Source organism: Zonotrichia albicollis, chromosome 1 (genome assembly GCF_047830755.1).
Source record: "Zonotrichia albicollis isolate bZonAlb1 chromosome 1, bZonAlb1.hap1, whole genome shotgun sequence".
Taxonomy (NCBI): domain Eukaryota; kingdom Metazoa; phylum Chordata; class Aves; order Passeriformes; family Passerellidae; genus Zonotrichia; species Zonotrichia albicollis.
In genome coordinates, this window is record NC_133819.1 from 78,467,465 (window position 1) to 78,486,215 (window position 18,751).

Here is an 18,751-nt window from a genome sequence, read left to right on the forward strand (position 1 = left end):
TTGCTTTACTGTCTCCTGTGTTAACTGTGTGAGGTGTTTCCGTCTGAACTTTCCCCTGCAGACACACTCTGCTGTCTTCAAGGTAGATTTGAGGCTTCTTTTGGGGGGGGTGTCAGGTCTTTATTAAATGCTTATTCTAGACCTTTAGTAGGAGAGTGCTGAATAAGGACCTTTATACTGAGTATTAATTAGGCTTTGGCTTTAAAAATGTTTTCCAGAGGTGTAACTTCAAAGAATTGACACTTAAATCTCCTCCTCTTTTGATTGCTGAATTTTTCTTTTTTGGAAATGATTCTTTAGGCTTCATGTACAATTCAGGAAGGTTGAAGGCATCAACTTCTAAGTATAACAAGAAGTAGATATTGCAATGTTTTTTCCTGCTACTGTAACTATTATTATTATTATGTATATTCATTCATAATAAACGATTTTAAAACTTTAACTTTGGGTTCAGTTGCTTAAAATTAAATCTCTTAATTGAATTTAATAAAATAGTGGTTTCACTAAATAAAAATATATTGCCTCCTTGTTAATGCTAATGCTAAGATGAACAGACCTTTTGTAGTCAAAAGACTAAAAAGCCCTCCATATTTTGCTGTAGTATTTTATCTTATTTTTCCAATGAATTTGAATAATATATTTAATATAATAATACATATATATATTATTTATAATATATATTAAACACATGTACACACGTATATCTATATCTATATATCTATTAATAAATTATGTCCTTAATATTTGTTCTGGCTCATATGTGACTGTGGCATAACAGTTTGGAGGCTCCATCTTGATTGTTTGCTTTGGTTGTTGTTTTTTTTTTCCTATGGATGACTTCTGAGAGGGAAGAGAAACAAAGTTCTGTTTAGTAAATCTTGATTTGTTGGTAGCTTCTGTGCTCATATACACAATCTATGAGGCAAGAATTTTCCATCTCAACTATTCCCACAGATTTTCGTAAACGAAAGTTTAGTAGTAAATAATCTAAAATATATTTTAAATGTGTTATTTTGAGAAATCTCAATGCACTTTACATACCAATTGTAAGTCATTACCTGCTGCTTCTGGTCTTCTGAATGGCTCCCAGGCATTTCTCAGGATGGAAACAAAGGGAAGAAAAATAATACTTGAACAGATAAAGCTAAAGGGTTAGTATTTTGTGAGACACTTCTTAATTTTAATGTACATCTTAAGTATAATGATGACTAATCTATTTAAATAGATCATCTGTATATATAGAAACCTATACAAGGAAACTGCATGCCTCAAGGTAAAAATTTATTTCTAACATGAATCAGCAAAGAATGCAGAAAGGCAAGGAAACTAAGAAATATACCCAGAAAAAAATGTGAGACCCAGAAAGGCTGGATTTTATCCCTGATCTAATTTAGACATCATACAACATTTAACTGAAAAAAAAAATCCTATTAAATCACACTTGAACTTATGAGAGATAATAATTATTCATGTTGTATAAGCCTTTTCAGAGATGGAATGACAGAATTTTAAGGGAATGGTGTCTTGGACTTCATAGGGATTGAGGGGAGACTAAAGTGCTTTGGAAACAAGTAGGGGAATGCTGGATGTCTAAAAACTTATTTCTTCAGTTGAAAATGATGTATAGAGTTTCATTTTGAGTTCCTTCACAACCACAAGAGACTGAAATTCTTTCTTCACTTCAGCAATACCCACTATCCTGAACTGAGTACTAGCAATGGAAAATAATGTCCTTTCTGTCTATTTCTAATGTACAGTGGTCTTGAAGTATTCTTCTATTGTTCTGATGAGGAATTGTTTTAAGCTAAGAGGTTTGGGATTCCATTATTATTATGGACTTGAGAGAAACATAAGTTCAAACAAAATTGCAGCCAAAATACACCTAATAAGTTTTCTTCCACTGAAGAAATTTTTCTGTCTGATTTCTAAATTATTTTTGGTTCCTCTTAAGGGATTTTGAATTTATTCTGTTGGGTTCCTATGAAACCTAGAAAGAAAATTAGTTTAATTTTGTTTCTGTTTATGTAGTTTATGTTTCTGTTTATGTAGCTTTATGATACTCAAAAAAGACCAATATAGGAAAAGTCCAATTTTTGTAGTTTCAATTGCGTGTTTTCAGACTCCTGATGGACTGACTGATATAGAGATAATCTTTGACATCATCAACTGAACAAATGCTTATTTAATGTAACTGTTTCTCTAAGATTGAAAAAATATTTTACTTTCAAGGTACTTGGCTTTAAGCACTACATCAACTTCCACCTATATTCACATTTTATTATTGTAATAAAATAGGTTACATTTTCCTTTTTGAGGCTGAGAAAATATTGCCAATATACTGAAAATACTGATATCAAAACAACATGAAATTCCTGTCAGTATGTTATAATTTTATGATGTCCAAGATGATATTGGTTTGATTTTATATAAAGCACAAGGTGTGCTTTATATAAAATGTGTAAAAATGCACATTTTGACTGAAGCTTCCTGTCAGTATGCTCTAGTATTGACTCAGAATTTTAAAAGCCCATTTTGGTGGCATTCTTTCAAAACCCATTATAGACTAGATATTTTTCATCAAGCTGGATATCTGTGTGGTGTATAGAACATCAAAAACTCACGTGAAATGATTTAGCGATCACTATTTAATGACACTGTAGCAGTGATTTTGTTCTACTGCCAGACCAGGTCAATGATTTGTAGGTAAAAGCCAAAGGAACTGTTCTGAATCATCCATGTTTTAATTATGAGTGTTTTCACAGCTTGTGGGAGCCATGCTTCCTTACTGTATTTTAACATAAAAATCAGGAAATGCTTTTGTAGGAAGCATTGAAATGAAATTTTAGTTCCAATGGCAGTCTTTCACTGAGTGCTTAGTACAACTTTGTGTGTAATCTAAGGTCAGAAACTGAAAATTGCTGGTTTTAGTGATGAGTAAGTGTCTTTCTTTCCTTTTCATATTAGATAGAAAATGGTCGACCGTGGAACTCTATTGTGAAGACCTCAGAAGAAATATCAATTTTTCCACTCAGCTTTTCATAATGTAAATATAATTTGAGCTTTCCCAAATGGGCAGCTAAACCATGAACAAGCAGAAAAACCTAATTTGGACTGTATTTCTGAAGCAGACTTCACCTTCACTCTTGGGAACTTATTGAAGGATTACAGCTGAAAAGGACAAGAGAAAGAAAACCTTGAACAGGAATCTTATCCTACAATGAGAATTACAAGTACATCTTGTATCTGCCCAGTCCTAGTTTGTCTCTGTTTTGTACAGAGGTGTTATGGAGCTGCTCACCATGGCTCCATCAAGGTGACCAGAAATCAAACCAAACACATAGAAGGCGAAACAGAAGTGCATCATCGTCCAAAGCGTGGATGGGTGTGGAATCAGTTCTTTGTTTTAGAAGAACACATGGGACCAGATCCTCAGTATGTAGGAAAGGTAAGGTGGTTGTTCTCCTTTGGCTTTGGTTTGTTTTTTTCCATTCCCAGGAATGTGGCACTGATAAGAGGCAGATCATTTATGTCCTTAGATGGCACCTCTTCTTTTAAGGGAAGACGCCTCTTGGATTAGTACATAGATTTACAGTGAACTTGCCAGTTGCCTGTGAATACTTTGTTTATTATCAAAAGGATAAATAAAAGTATGCAGGATGAAGATTCTAAAATATGATAAAATAGTTTTTATTCTGAGCTCAGCTAAACAGAGTGTGTGCAATTGATCCTGTTACATCAATTTCCAGAATCCTAAATGCATGGGGTCACTGCTAATGGCTTTTCCAGACTATTTCAGAATTATTTTCAGTTCTGCTTCAGGGAATATTACATATGCAGTCTAAGCTCCGTAGGGTATTCATTCCACTCTGAGTGTAGGGTGGAAAAGGTCTCCAAAAGGAAATCCTCTGTGGCTTTTTTCATACTAGGAGATACAAGGTGTGTTACTTCTCAGAGTTCCTCAAAAGTCTGTAAGAACAAGCTCTGCATTTATATTCTGATATATAGAGTGAGCTTCACATATAATGTTCTGACTAATGTAATTGAACTGAAGCCTGGGCAGCTGAAGTCCGATCCATCATATGTAATGTTGTCTGTAGAGCTTGGGTTCTAACTTGCATTAAATAGCACACAACTCTCTATATAACTGTAACCCATGATATATGACAGAGGAAGTTTTGCTCTCCTTGAAGACTGTCTTGCTGCATTATGATAGAATTTTTTAATTAGATAATCTACATGAGTCTTAATTTCTGTAATGAAATCAGAGAAATACATAGAATATTAGGGGTAAAGTAAGATGGTTAATGGGGAAGAGGGCATGGAAAAAAAATTCCTTTTACTTTCCCTTGAAATTAGAATTCTGAAAATTATATTGTAGAAAGTGATGCAAGGGAGCCTCTGAAATCACACATGTCTGGTAGTGAGGGCTTCCAAATTTGAATAGTATCTTCTGAACTAAAAATAGGAAGTGGAACAACTTTATTTAAGAGTCTGTTAACTCAAAGGCTAAAAAAAATGTTCTGTTATACCAAACTTAGTAAAATATTAAGTATTTCAGAATGCCAAAAATTATTGAGCTATGTGAAGAAAATGTAAACTGAGAAAGGACCTTTCTAAATGGAGGTAATGATTTGTATTGAGAGAGAAGCTTTTAAAAGGGGTAAGGGGATGAGGAGATATGCATTCAGACAGCTTAACAGTAATTAACATTTTCATAAATTATTTTGGAATAGAAAAAGTTGTTGCAAAAATGTTGTTGATGCAAAGCTTTGCAGAAGAATGAAAACATTGTCTGGAGAGAGCTAGATATTATGAATATGGTTTGAATATAGAAATAAAGAGTAAACCTTGGGAATAGAGAACAATGTGATGAATTTCTGTTATACACTAGTGTTTTATTGTAACTGAGAGAGGAAGAGAAAGAACTGGTTACCAGATCTAGTGTCAAGTCTTAAAGAAGGTGAATGTAATACTAAGCTGCAAAAGCTGATATATATAAAAAAAGGGATAAAGGGCACTGAAGACACTGTGGAAAATAGTGTTGACCTATATGCTATTCTGGTTACTTTCAGCCAAGAAAAGTGATTTACATGTGAAGCTGTACAGAAAGAATTGAACATTATGGGTGGGATAGTAATGGAGAATAAAATATGTTTGTTTCATTATTTCCATAAATAATAGAAGTGGACACATGATAGTCTATAAATACAACTACAAATAAAGCACTACGAAAAATAAAAATTATTTAGGTTGATTGCAATTTTACTTGAAAAAATAAGGTTTTGGTGGCTGTGAGTTAATTTGGAATTCATGTTTAGTAAATTTAGAATGAAAACAAGAATAAATCAGATTCTGAAAGAGGTTACTAACAGGAAAAGAAAAGAAAAAAAAAAGCTGAAGGTGTTTCAAAGTACAGCATATTTGTCTTTATGAAAGCATTTATAGACATGATTGCATGCCAAAACAGAAGCCTGGATTCAGTGAGCTAAAGCATGGTCCCTTTCAATTTCATGTTCTTATGAAGCTATTATATATTTCCTTTCATCCTCTGACCACTCTATTAATGCCACATTTACAGAGATCAATGAATAGAATTTCTTTCAATCCTTTGTGGTCAAAATGTGACTTCATGCCTTGTTTGAGAACATTTCTCCCTCTATACTTACCAGTTTTTCTCCCATTTTCCTCAAATAATTCCCTCTGGTGCTCATAATTTCTTACTGTGAGTCCTTCACAACATTAGTAAGCTTGTCTTTGCAAAAGCTTTGGGGAACTTGAAAGCAACTGTACTCTATTTTTCATTTGGTTTGATTATTCTGATGACCTGATTTGAAGAAAAGATCAATTTTATGCTCAGGCATATACTTTCAATTAAAAAGAAAAAAAGAAAAAGGCAGGGCCGGGGGGAAGCCTGAACTGAGACTGTCATAATATCAATAGTTACCAAAATTTCAGTAGTGGTCATTTAAGACAAAAACCCAGACATTTTAGAAAAATATATTTTTTACTAATTTTGCACTAAATTGTACACACCTGATCAAGGTCTCATTTTATATGCCTTTAATTTGACAAGTAATTGTGACACAAAGCCCCTCAGTTATAAAGGAAGTCAGTGCCCTTCAATTCCAGATTTCTGTTGGGTGGTAGCATGCTGTCAATTCTGTCAATTATTAATTCTGTAGACTACTCTGCTTCACTGGTGACAGTTCTTCCATTTCAGATCTGTCCTTTCACATATTTCACACCCAGTTTGGGAGTAACATCACAGAAAGCAGAGTCATTATGTACAATGGTGTTATAATGCTCACAGTCATTGTCATGGAAATGCGCAGTGAGGACAAGAATGGGGTAGGCCAGCAATGAAAATGGCAAGCTTTCTCATTCTTACTGTGAAATGATTGTCAAGAGGATGGATTAATTCACTGCCATCATCATAAAAACAGTGTTAGGACAACAAATTATTATTATATTTTAATATAAAGCATCCCCCATTTCTCAGTCATTTTTTCTTTTCTCGAAGAAAATGTTATTTGGAGAATTCTGTATAGAATTAATCCCTATTAACCATACTCATAAGGTTTTTCTAAGAACCTGGTGAGACACAGGTCCTGGAAAGATTAGCTTATTTTAGAAATGGAAAATGGTCCTTTTGTAGATATTGTCTGTGGTTCTGAGATTATTGAGGCTGATTCCCTGCTGTTGCACGTGGGGTAAGTCTTCAGTGTTTCAAAATATGTTTCACTGATGAAAGAACCCAAAAAAATAGTTTTGTGTTTAAAAAGGTATCTTGAAAGTGTTTAAAACCACAGTGACTTCTTTTACCAAAATTATTAATTATTTGTGGATGGTTTCTGGAAAACTTATGAATGATCAGTGGTATCTGGAAGTGTTAATACAGAGAGACTATTCACCTGCAGGTGAAAGTATGTGTGTGTGTGGGTGTGTTTGCAATGCAAAATCTGTGGAAATTTGAGTAAGGAAGATAAAATATCATTGCCTCAGATAAGTAACTTGAATGCATAGACTGAGCTTTCAGTTATATGAGACTTCTTATCTTTTGTGTGCCACTGATGTAAAATTCTAATGAAATTATAGCCATGAGTGCAGAAAGAGGCAAGGTTAGTGAATGCACTAGGATCCGACGATGAGTCAGTTACCTACTGCACCAGAACAGAGGAATGAAGATTTTCCTGTAGAAATCTAGAAAAATTTGGCCTGTAATACTGCAAGATTTTACATCTCTCAGTTGTCATAGCTGATACCGTTTACATTTCTCTTGCCTTTTCTGCATGTTGTTTCTAGGTTAGATAATTCATGTCTCAACATTTGGAAAAAAAATAGCAAATAAAGAATTTAAGGAAATAAATGAAGAAGACTATGTGTTTCCATCCATAACATCCTTCATTTTGAACCTTCACACCTCTGTCTCCAGAGGGTCTGCTCCTTCTTAAAAGGATATTTCTAAAAATCAGTTGTACTGGAAGCAAGTCATAACAACACATTTGCTGTGCTTTTTCTTTGGAGAGGGAAGTAAATAAGCAGTGATAAAATGAAGGTCACTGTGGATTTGGGGCTGAGTGAGTCATGCTATTAAGACTGAATAGCAGAAGAATATAATGCACAAGACTGAAAATTTATCTGTGAACCCTTTGGATCTCTGAAATACCAAACCTATACCTCTTAATCCATTTCAGATGACTTCTGAAGAGTAAATAAGAAAGACTGTTCAGGTATTCAGATCTGCATTGGTTTTCAAGTGCTTTTTTCTTCCCTAGTTTGGGGGATGGCACTTCACTTAGTTCTTACATGTTTACCTGTAGTGCAAAAACAGTTTGAGATTAATATTGATAGAGATAAGGAAGTATGGAACAGTTGGAAATTAGTGTGAATATAGGAAAGGGGAGAAGAAAGTAACAATTTTTAATATTTCTTGAAATGTTTCTACTGAAAGTTAGATTAGGAAAGGAATTTCAGGTGTTATATTGGATTTACAAGATAGCAATTCTTTTAATTCATGATTTTATTCTTGAAAACATAAATACAGCATAACAGACTTGACATTAAAAATTATTGTTTCAAAGTAATATGTGACATGTTATTGCAGTAAGTTAGTTCTGATACAAGACAGTGAATCTAATCTTCCCTGACTAGATCAAGAGAATTTCCCATCTCTGATTTAATGACAGTAAGGGGGCATCATGTATGTTTTAGAATAAGTGCCAAGGAAAAAACAAAATTGGTTTTTAACAATTAAAACATTTTTATTCCATTCTAGAGGTTTACATAAAAAAATATATCAGATGTTCCAGCATTTTTAGCACAAGCAAATAGTTCCAAAATTTATTTTGATAAAAAGGAGTTTTATTTTATAGTAGAGAAAATTGAAAGGAAATTTTGGATGACATAGTCTAAATATTTGCACATGATTTGTTAGCCATTTTCATGCCTCTGTAAGGTAGACAAGCATCATCAGCAATGAAAACAACTTCTCAAATAACATGCATCTCACTTTCTACCTTTTGGGTTGCTAGCTTCACAAATAATGTATTTATATAAAATAATTTTCCTTTATACCTAGGGAAAATGTAGTAGCAAGAACAACATGAATAATAAACCTGATGTCAGTATAGCACAACATTATATGGCCCCATATCACATTAGCCATCTCCTTTTCTTTTGTAATTTTTACAAAAAAGCTAACTCAATATTCTTTCCAAACTCAAAGCTTTCCCAAATAAAAAGGCATGCATATGTACTTGTTTTGTCCTGAGTTCTGTTTGCACAGACAACTTTGCTGCCTCCTACCTTCATTTGAAAAATGTCATTTGGTTTCACATTTAAAAGTTGAAGGCATAGTACTTGAATTCTACAAGTCCACAAATACTGTGGACCTTTTTTGGGGGGGGTTGGGTTTTTTTTAAGTGGCATGTCTAAATATTTAAAGGTCATGTGGGGGAAAATCACATCCAAGAGAAGAGGGAGCTTTCATCAGCCAGATCAGTCTGACTTTCTTCCAGTGTGCCCAGCTATATCTGAGGTTTCCTGAAGCATGGCACCGACAGGGGCATTTTGACTTGACAGACCAACCAAGGAAACAGAAAAGCATGAAAATATTGAAGTTCAGTCCTAGTCCAAAGACATAGGATAAAGTGTTTACCTTGTTTAACTTCATTTAAGTCAACATGAAATTGCACCAAAAAGAAACTGGCTCTTTTAAGTCAAAACAGCTACATTAAGTCTAATATGTCAAAGTAATAACTGTTTTTCTAAGGAAGCTTTATAGAGTCTGTCAGTTCTATATTGCAAAACATCAGCTCTCGATGTGAAGACTGTTATTTAAATTAACGGTTCAAAATAATTTTGTCAAGGTGATCTAATCTTCTCTGAAGTTATTATGGACTGAAGAACTGGTTGGGGTTTTTTTGTTTGTTTTTTTGGGGGTTTTTTTGTTTGTTTTTGTTTTTGTTTTTGTTTTTGTTTTTGTTTTTTTATTCTCATTCCTTCATGAATTTGCCACACCAGCAGCCAATCTTCTTTATGCTGAACAATGGTGTTGATGAAACCATTTTTTGTGTTGATGAAACCATATTTTGTGTGGAACTGCCACTTCTCACTTAAATGGTTTAGCAGTAATTTTTTTTGAGAGAAAATCCAGCCTTGTTCTCGCCTTTCTTTTTTTTTCTTACTTTGGTCATGAATTGGTCTAACATTTCGAAGTGCTGGCTGTGCCGGGGCTGTCCCGGGGCCGTGCCAGGGCCGTGCCGGGGCTGCCCGGGCCGGCCCCAGGCGGCGCCAGCGGCTGCAGCGGCCCCAGCGCAGGGCACAGCTGAGCCCCTGAGCCCCGGGGAAAGCCTGGGCAAGGGAGGGCAAAACGCTGCCCGGCAGCCGGGGCTGAGCCAGGGGAAGCGAGCGAGAAACAGCCCTGCGAGCCCCGAGGGGACAGCGGGAGCAGGGCCGGGGACGGGAGAGAGAGACCCAGCAGGGATGGCCCTGCGGCATGCGAGAGAGCCCGGCCCGGCTGGGCCGGCCCTGCGGTCCCAGAAATGGACTCACGTTGGGGCAGGGATAATGTGAGGAGAGGGGATCCAGAGGGGGAGCTGCTGAGGGCTGCCCGCTGACCCCCATTCCCCTTGTGCCTGTGCCCCCAGGGGAGAAGAGTCAAGACTGAGCGTGATCTTGGAAAAAAGTCAGGTGTGGGGGGAAGTTAGTTCTAAATTTTGCATTTTTTTCCTCAACATGCAACTCTATTTTAATTGCCAGGAAATTTAATTCAATTTCCCAGTGTTAAATGTGTTAGTCAGTGATCTCTCCGTTTTCCCCCAGCCTATGAACTTTGCTACATCTCATTTTCTCTCTCTGTGATCTTAAGAAAGAAGCCAGAGAGAACAGCTGAGTTGGTGATTAGGAGTCAGCCAAGACTGACTCACCATGAAGATGATGTGGTACAACATGCCCGCTCTGTAATTGCAGAAAACTATGTAATATAGCCATATAAGTGGTGAAACAACACCAACCCCCAAAAACAGAAATACAAATAAATAAACAGAAACTTTAAAAAGAGGTTTTACACCAATTAGATACATCAGATATAGCAAGGATTTTTATATTAATTGTAGCAAGCAATTTTTATGTTAATTATGGTCTTGGTAACTTTTCTTTAAAGGATATTTACCATCTAATTGTAAATCAATAGATAATGAAGCTGAAAGTATGCTGATAAACTCCAGTGTTCATTAGCATGCCACTTCCTTCTCAAGTATCTTCTTGACCTTATTTTCAGAGAGGTGCTCATTCATGTTCATTGTGTAACTTTCAACACCTACATGCCTTGTTGTCTTTTAAAAAATTTTACTACATCAATTTGCTATTCAATATAGTTTATCAACTCATTCAGGATATATTTGTAAAATTATATATTATGTTTTATATTATATATTATACATATTATCTGGATGTGGCTTGTTTAAACACTGACAGGAACACTTCTATTGAATGGTTCAAATTGTAGTCTAAATAATTTAATTTACTGTATAACAAGCTACAAAAGTTTAAAAATGTGAAGTAAATTGAACATCAAAATTAGGCCTTTTTTCATCTAGATAGACCTATGTGACAAATGAAACCATGCGGAACATACTTTTCTGGCCTGCTTTTCTAAGGTGAATATGCTGTAACAGAATAGGAATTTCAGATCTAGTAGTTTATTAAATACTCTCAAAATGTCTGAGAAGCAGACAATTATGAGACTGCAATATTCCTAGACTCAGTGGAGGTAGCCAAGGGTGATTTTTATACCATATTCTGTACAGCTGTAAAGAAAATTATTCAGTTTTGTTGATTTTGAATGTGGTGCCTTCTCAGCAATTGCTTCTTTGCCTTAGAAGTGACACTGGCTAGATGTTATCCTTCAATTCTCATAGAAAATTTGTATCTAATGCCAAATTGTAATTTCTTTTGTTCTAGAACACATGCACATTTTTTAATGGCAATAAAAATGTGAGAGACAATAACAAGTAAAGTAGGAGAAGTAAGGTTTAAATCAAAGAGTTCTCTGTCATTTCTAATCATATAACATGCAGTCTATGGAACTAAAGTCACAGTGACAAATATTGAGATCAAATATTTTTGTAAAGGTTTAATTTCTAAAATACTCTAAGTTTTATCCTTATTGTAGTGGAAATCTCTGGCCTGTAAAAAAATGAAAGTACTATTTCAGAATGGTTTTTTTAAAATTTTTTTTTTGCCTAGCTGGATTAGCTCTGGTTAGTCCTTGGAAAGCAGTTGGTTCTCATTTAAATAGTTATTCCCTCAAGTTTATCATCTTCAATTAAAATATACTTTAAATAACAATAAGAAGAACTCAAGCCTCTTTGTTTGGAAAGAAAGTGTAGAGATGAGGTTATGCAGATTATGCACAATGGTTTACAGTCAAGAACCTGAGCAGTGATAAATCTTTACATCTGAGATTAGAGAAGAATAATTTTAAAGTCATCTTTGTATTCTTGTGATCTTGGGACCATTTGCTAAAAAGTCTGTTCTCTCCAGAATTTTGCTGAGGTTTTCTCAAAGATAGGTTGCCTGTGTGGAGCTATTCAAGACAGGAGATAGAACTGTTACGGAAATATCTTTGTATCAGGTCTTCATTTTAGCTCTTCTAATATTTTTTTTAAATTTTTCATCAGATTACAAACAAAAAAAAAAATCCAGTCATCAGAGTTAATAGTTTGTATTCGTAAACTTACACTTTGGATTTAAGTCAGGCTTAGTGTACAATTAATTTGTGTGGCATGAGATCATTGCATGTCCTTGTCTGTTTTGTTGACAGATATGTGTAACCTTAACTGTTGCCAAAGTGTGGGGTTTTTTATTGTCTTCCTGTGACTTTTAATAATGGATACTTAAGCTATCAGTATAAAAAAGGAGAGCTTTTCAAGGTCTCATATGAAAGACATACTAATAACTACAGTTCTACTGAAGAGATCTTTTCATAATATTCAAAGGTCCCACTTGAGGCATTCTTGTGATACGGATAAAAGAGCTGCTATCCAACAAACAAACACCCTCCTTTACATTAAGAAAGTCAGGAAAGGGTTTCTATGTATGGTTGCAAAGCAAATAGAAATCTTTATAACTAATATGGATTTCCATTGAATATAAATGCCCATAATAAAAATCCATTTTGAAATATATTGTCAATTTTTACCTTTTTTTAGTAAGCTTTTTAATAAATGTTTATATATATATGTATATATATGTATATATATGTATATATATATATATAGTACTACTTAGTATTAACTATATTAACTATAAATCTTAATTGTAAAAGTCAGTAGTGGCTTACAGAAGTATAATTCTGAATTTGGAAATATTACAGAAGCAATGTTTGCACACTCTAGATATATGAATCTTTCCATCTGAGTACCTTGGATGGAAATCATGGCAACATAACTTTCAACAAATTAAACAGCATCTGACATCTGTATGGATGTTTCAGATGTAGTATTAAAACTGTGAGAACATCATCATTATCCTGCTGACTGAAATAACAAAGTTGCTGATGATGTGTTGAGTGTTCAGATAGATTCTAAGACAGGAAAATTGCAGCAATGATGGGAGACTTCACTTACTCCCTGGAACACAGGTTGAATTTTACATTGAGCTTGAACCCTAATATCAAAAGGTTGTAGGCATAAAAAATATCTGCCTCAGAAGTTATCTAGTCATCAATCTAAAAAAAGAGGAGCTAAATCAAAATTTAAGCAATGCATGAAGCTAATGCAAAATACCCAACACAAAGACATGAAGGGCTAAAGGAGGTTGGGATGACCAAATCATACAGTAGTGAAGGCAAATAAAGATGTAGCCTTTAAAAAAATCTGTTTCCAAATGAGAGAAATAGAAAGGATTGAGAAATGTTACATGTGAAGCAAAAAATGCATTAAAGTGAGTTTGAGGAAAAGCTGTCAATAAAAAAATTCTTCTTTAGAAATACGAGGATCTGGAACCCTACCAGAGGCTTCTGTAACAGAAGACACTTCTGAGACATAAAAAACCTAAAAAAAAACCAAGACTGTTGCAGAAAAGCTAAAAGTATGCTTTTTAATCTCTTTAGGAGACCTTGAACAGTTATTTTATGAGGAATGTATCAAAGGTGAAGTCTCAGACTGAGACATTGTGGGAGAGACTCTGGAGAAAGTCAACAGATGAACAGTAATTATCACACATACCTGCTGCAGTAACCCAGGAAGAAATACCTAAACAAATAACTTTGGCATATAGATATATAAAACCACTTTGGTGCCTGAGGACCAAAGTGTGCAGTTATAGCAACACAGTAAACAAACAAAAAACAAAGTAATCCCCAAAACTTTCATGTGAGGAAAAGCAATACCACTTAACATTTTAAACTATTTGTGGGAAGCAGGTAGGTGACAAATATTTATTCATTATTTGAAACTGAGAAGAAAAAGGGACAGACCAACCATAATGAAGTCTAGTAGAAAGACCTTCCAAGAATGACTGAAATTCAGTACAGATAAAGATAGAATGAGGCACATGAGAAGCAACTGAGTTGAGTAGTTTTAACTGCATTAACAGTTACCACTCATTAAAAGGACTGTGAGGTTCTATGATCTCTAAGATAAAACTCCATCATCTAAGTGCTTGGAAATAATCCAATGAACGAACTGAATATTGGAAATCATTGGGAAAGGAAAAATCCCCCATGAGTAACTCTTTAAAACCACAGTGCACCTGTACCTCAAATGCAAATCACGGTTTTCATATTCTTATCTCTTTCCACAGCAAAAGAGATATTTCAGAGAAGAGCTACCAGGCTGATGTAAAGCATAGAACAGTCTCTGTATGAGAAGAGACTAATTAGGTTATTAGCTACATTATTTGATAAAATCCATATTTTCAATTAGCAGCTTCATTTCTGGAATTTTTTATATGCTTTTATAGCTGTTGTTTTTCTGGGTACAGGATTTTTTATGGGAAATTATGGCTTTGGAAGTAGTATAATAAACACCTGAACAGGGGAGGACTCTTCTGGCTGAAATAAGATGAAGTGGGTTGGGTAGTGACCTAGACAGTTTTAAGTAATATAGTAGTATGAATCAGGAATGGATTTTTACTTTCTTTCCCTTCTCTCCAACAAGCAGTAAGAGTCATACTAAGCTGCCAAAATCATAAAACCCAAAAGCAAAAAATAAAAAAGAAAAAAAAAAAAAGACCAACAAAAAAAAAGAAAGGTTGAACGCCTAAAAATAAAGGAAACAAACAATGCAGTTGTTCATGTATGAAATTGGTGAACTGCTTAGTATAGCATTATTTGATATTTAATGATGCCACATCAGTGCTCCTAATTAGTCTCTCAATAATGAATTGAGGTAAGTCATCAGGTAAAAATTATGGCACATTGACAGAAAGGCCATGCATTCAATAAATCAGAGCAGTATGTCCACAAATACAGGTAGCTCAGAGAAATGTTAACAAAAAGCACTTTTGCCTGTCACACACCTGTATCACAAGTGTTTGTTGTGATACTAAATATTATTCCAAGCTTGACTGTGTCAGAGAATATCAGTGATGAATTCAGAATTTCCAGTCCATCCTCCTTTCTTAGAAAACCTTTCCTCTACACGTCTAAAAGACTACTAGCAAGTCTTGTTTTACATTTTACTTGGAAGAAATAGTTTCTCGATTTTTTGTCTACATTGCATGAAAACATAGTGACATGATTCTTTCCAAGAACAAGTAATAGTTTTCATACTTAAAGAACACTAACAGTTTACTCATCCAAAGTTTATTTAATCATTAATCATAAAGACAGTGTAAAATTTTAATGTAGGTTACGGGTAAAGGCTGAAATATGTGCAGTATATGGTTGTATTTCTTTAAATATTGACAACAGCATGTGGGGAAATGAAAAGTCCAACCCAAAACAAAAAAAAAACTCTTCTGTCTCACAAGTGCTAGTGATACTCAGTAGCTCCAGTTTAGTGCATTGTTTAGGAATTAAATAATATTGTTTTCTTGTTTGATTTGTTTCTTTCCAGTTTTGACTTTGGGGTATCGGTTAGAAAATCAGACGCCACTGAGAAGCCTCTGTATATGAACCCTAAATCAGTGACACCCAGAGTCCACTTACTTCTATGTATTTATTCAAAATAAAAAAACTTTTAGGGGAAAAGTCTGTAATTTGTTCTTAGCTTTGGCAACCTTCTTACTTATAGAGCTATTAACTTTTACCTTAGACTCTACTGTCTTTCATGTATTATGTATTACTTTTCTCTTGGTGAATCAACTGCAGAAAGTGATAGTTTTTATTAAAGTGACACCTCTGCATCCCTCAATTATACTTCTCTAACTTTAATGGGGATAGTGATAATTATTAATGTGGTTAATATAATCACAGAATCACAGAATATGCTGAGTTGGAAGGGACCCACTACGATCATCCAAGTCCAACTCCTGGTTCTGTGCAGGAACATCCCAAGAGTCACACCATGTACCTGAGAGCATTGTCCAGACACTTCTTGAACTCTGTCAGGATTGGTGCTGTGACCACCTCCCTGGGGAATGGTTCCAGTGCCCAAACACCCTCTTGAGTGAGGAACCTTTTCCTAATATCCAGCCTACACCTCCCCTGACACAATTTCAGGCCATTCCCTCAGGTCCTGATACTGATCACCACAGAGAAGAGATCACTATCGGTCCTTCCTCTTCCCCTCAAGGAAGTTGTAACTGCAAAGAGATCTCCCCTCAGTCTCCTCTTCTCCAGGCTGAACAGACCAGGTGATCTCAGCTGCTCCTCGTACGGCTTTCCCTCAAGGCCCTTCATCATCTTCATAGATTCCTTTTGACACTCTCTAACAGCTCAATGTTTTTCTTACATTGCTGCTTACATTGCAGCAACCAGAACTGCCCCCAGCACTCGAGGTGAGGCTGCCCCAGCTCAGAGCAGAGCAGGACAATCCCCTCCCCTGCCCAGCTGGCCATGCTGTGCCTGATGCCCCCCAGGACAGGGTTGGCCCTCCTGGCTGCCAGGGCACTGCTGGCTCATGTCCAACTTGCCATCGACCAGGACCTCCAGGTCTCTTTCTGCAGCACTGATTTCCAGCATTTCATTCCCTAGTCTGTCTAAACATCCAGGGTTTCCTCATTCCAGGTGCAGAAGGTATGCATAAGACCTAATTAGACAGCATATACAAGTGTACTTGAGTGGAAATCAGATGGTTAATGTTTCTGATTCCTTCACAAAAAAAGTTATTAAGTAGAAATATTTTTCTCTGTCAGCCCTTTGTAGCAAACCATGATTTAAAAAGCCCTAGGTAGAAATGTGATGCAAGTATCAAGACACAGGCAGCCCAGAGGGAATGTAGAAGTTTCCCTTCTGGCCCAGTAGATAATGAGTAAGTTAAATTTCTTGAAAATTGATAGACCCATTTCTGATATCTATAATAAATATCCTTCCCATCCTCCTCCCCTCCTTCCCAGCCCTGCAAAAAAAAAAAAAAAAAAAAAAAAGAAACCAAAACCAAAGCCAACAAAACACAACAAAAAACCCCAAACCAAACCAAACAAAACACAACCAACAACCTGAGAATTTACAACTGTAATAACACAATACTCTTTTTCCAAAAAATTATCTGTAATGTTTTAGTTCTTGAATACCAAGTGCAGAAAAGGAATCTTCTCTATGTGGGAGGGTGTTCCAGTTTGTCAGCCCTCCTGATTTACCTTGAATAAACTTCTTTTGAAATGTTTCTAATTTCTCATGGTATTCCCCTCTGTTGAATTGTTGCCAGTTACTTTATTTTCTAACACCTGCATACCTCCCCCATTGTCAGTACTATCAAGGAAGTGGAGGCAAAATTAAAAGTCTGTTCATAATCTGCAGAAATGCTTTGTCCTCAGCCTTCATCATTCAGCTGGATTCCATTCACTTAAAATTTCTCACATTGCAGTTTCCACTTTCCAGATTCCTTCTTCTTATCTTTCTTTGCCTTGTTTCATGTGTAACTCCAAAGGATCACCTTGCTCTAACTTCTTGTGGGCCCTTTGGAGGCTAAGAGGATTCAGTCTTCACATTACTGCAGCTCCTCTGGCACTTTGTGGAAGATTATATAAATATGTGAGCATTATGTGTGTGGGCACCAGAAGCTGAAGGAAAGCTATTCAATGCACCTTTCTTCAAATCTTTTTCATTCTGAAAAGTACTAAATAGGAAGATAATGTATGTTTCAAGACTGTATGTTGCATTAATATATTAAAGCTACATGTACTGCTAAAGGGGAGCAGGAATGGCTAAAGGAATAGCTAAAGAAATGATTTTGGTTTGTATTGCCTACAGTCTTGCATCCAAAGATTCATGGGAGATATCAATTAATTCACCTTCACAGCATTTTTCTGAATCTTAAGATTAGTTCACCTATATCAAGAAACTCCTTCTCCCCATTCAAGCATCTATTATATAAAAGGAAAAAAAAATAAAAATATGTACACATGGAGTGGCTTCTATTTTCCTGGATTTTGTCACCACAACAGACAAATGAATTTTACATCAGACAGATGCAGGCTTGCTACCTATGTCTATTCTAATATGTCTGAAGGCATAAACCAATAACACAAAACAAGGGACTTTAGCAAGCAGAGTTTTATCCTGAAGTGTTCATCACTCCACTGAAGCCTATAATTAACAGGTAGTCATGCAGGATAAAAGGGAGCTCTGCACCTCCCATTTCCTTGTTTTCTTCTTCTTTGTGAAGATTTTGTGCAGAGAGAAAGATGTATCTCTATTGTCTTGTTAAGAGAACCGAAGCACTAAAGTGTTGGAGATCTGCAGCTTTCTAGAGAGTAGGTGTAGCATTTCCTATGATAATTAATAACATCTAATGTACCATTAACATATTATAGAATTTTATGCAGGTACACTGAGTTTCTGAGAAAACTCTAGCAATCTACCGTAATGTGACAATAATCTGAATTTCACAGACTTCCTTCTCAGATGGTAAAAAATAGCAATTCATTGGATGTTTTTCTCTAAATTGTATTGTATGATTTTGACATATTTGTAGGAAATTGTATACAATGTAATTGTATGTTGAAATCCTTGTACTAGCTGGTGTTTGTTTCATGCACCCTCTGAGGCATTTTTAATATAAACCAGTTATTAATTAAGCATGTGAAGCTCTCCCAGGGGGAAAACATGACTCAGCTTGGTATAGTAAGATGTCTTATGGAA

At 35.4% G+C, this 18,751-nt stretch overlaps 1 protein-coding gene across 16 annotated transcripts in view; it reads left to right on the top strand.

Annotated features, from left to right (window-relative positions):
• CDH18 (cadherin 18) overlaps nt 1-18,751 on the top strand; it is a 491,833-nt gene that overhangs the window by 325,652 nt on the left and 147,430 nt on the right. For all 16 annotated transcript variants that reach the window (XM_074545340.1, XM_074545332.1, XM_074545380.1 and 13 more), the window contains one exon: nt 2,965-3,445. In XM_074545340.1, coding sequence (XP_074401441.1) covers nt 3,218-3,445 — 228 coding nt within the window. In that variant the 5' untranslated portion in view covers nt 2,965-3,217. The remainder of the gene's footprint in view (nt 1-2,964; nt 3,446-18,751) is intronic.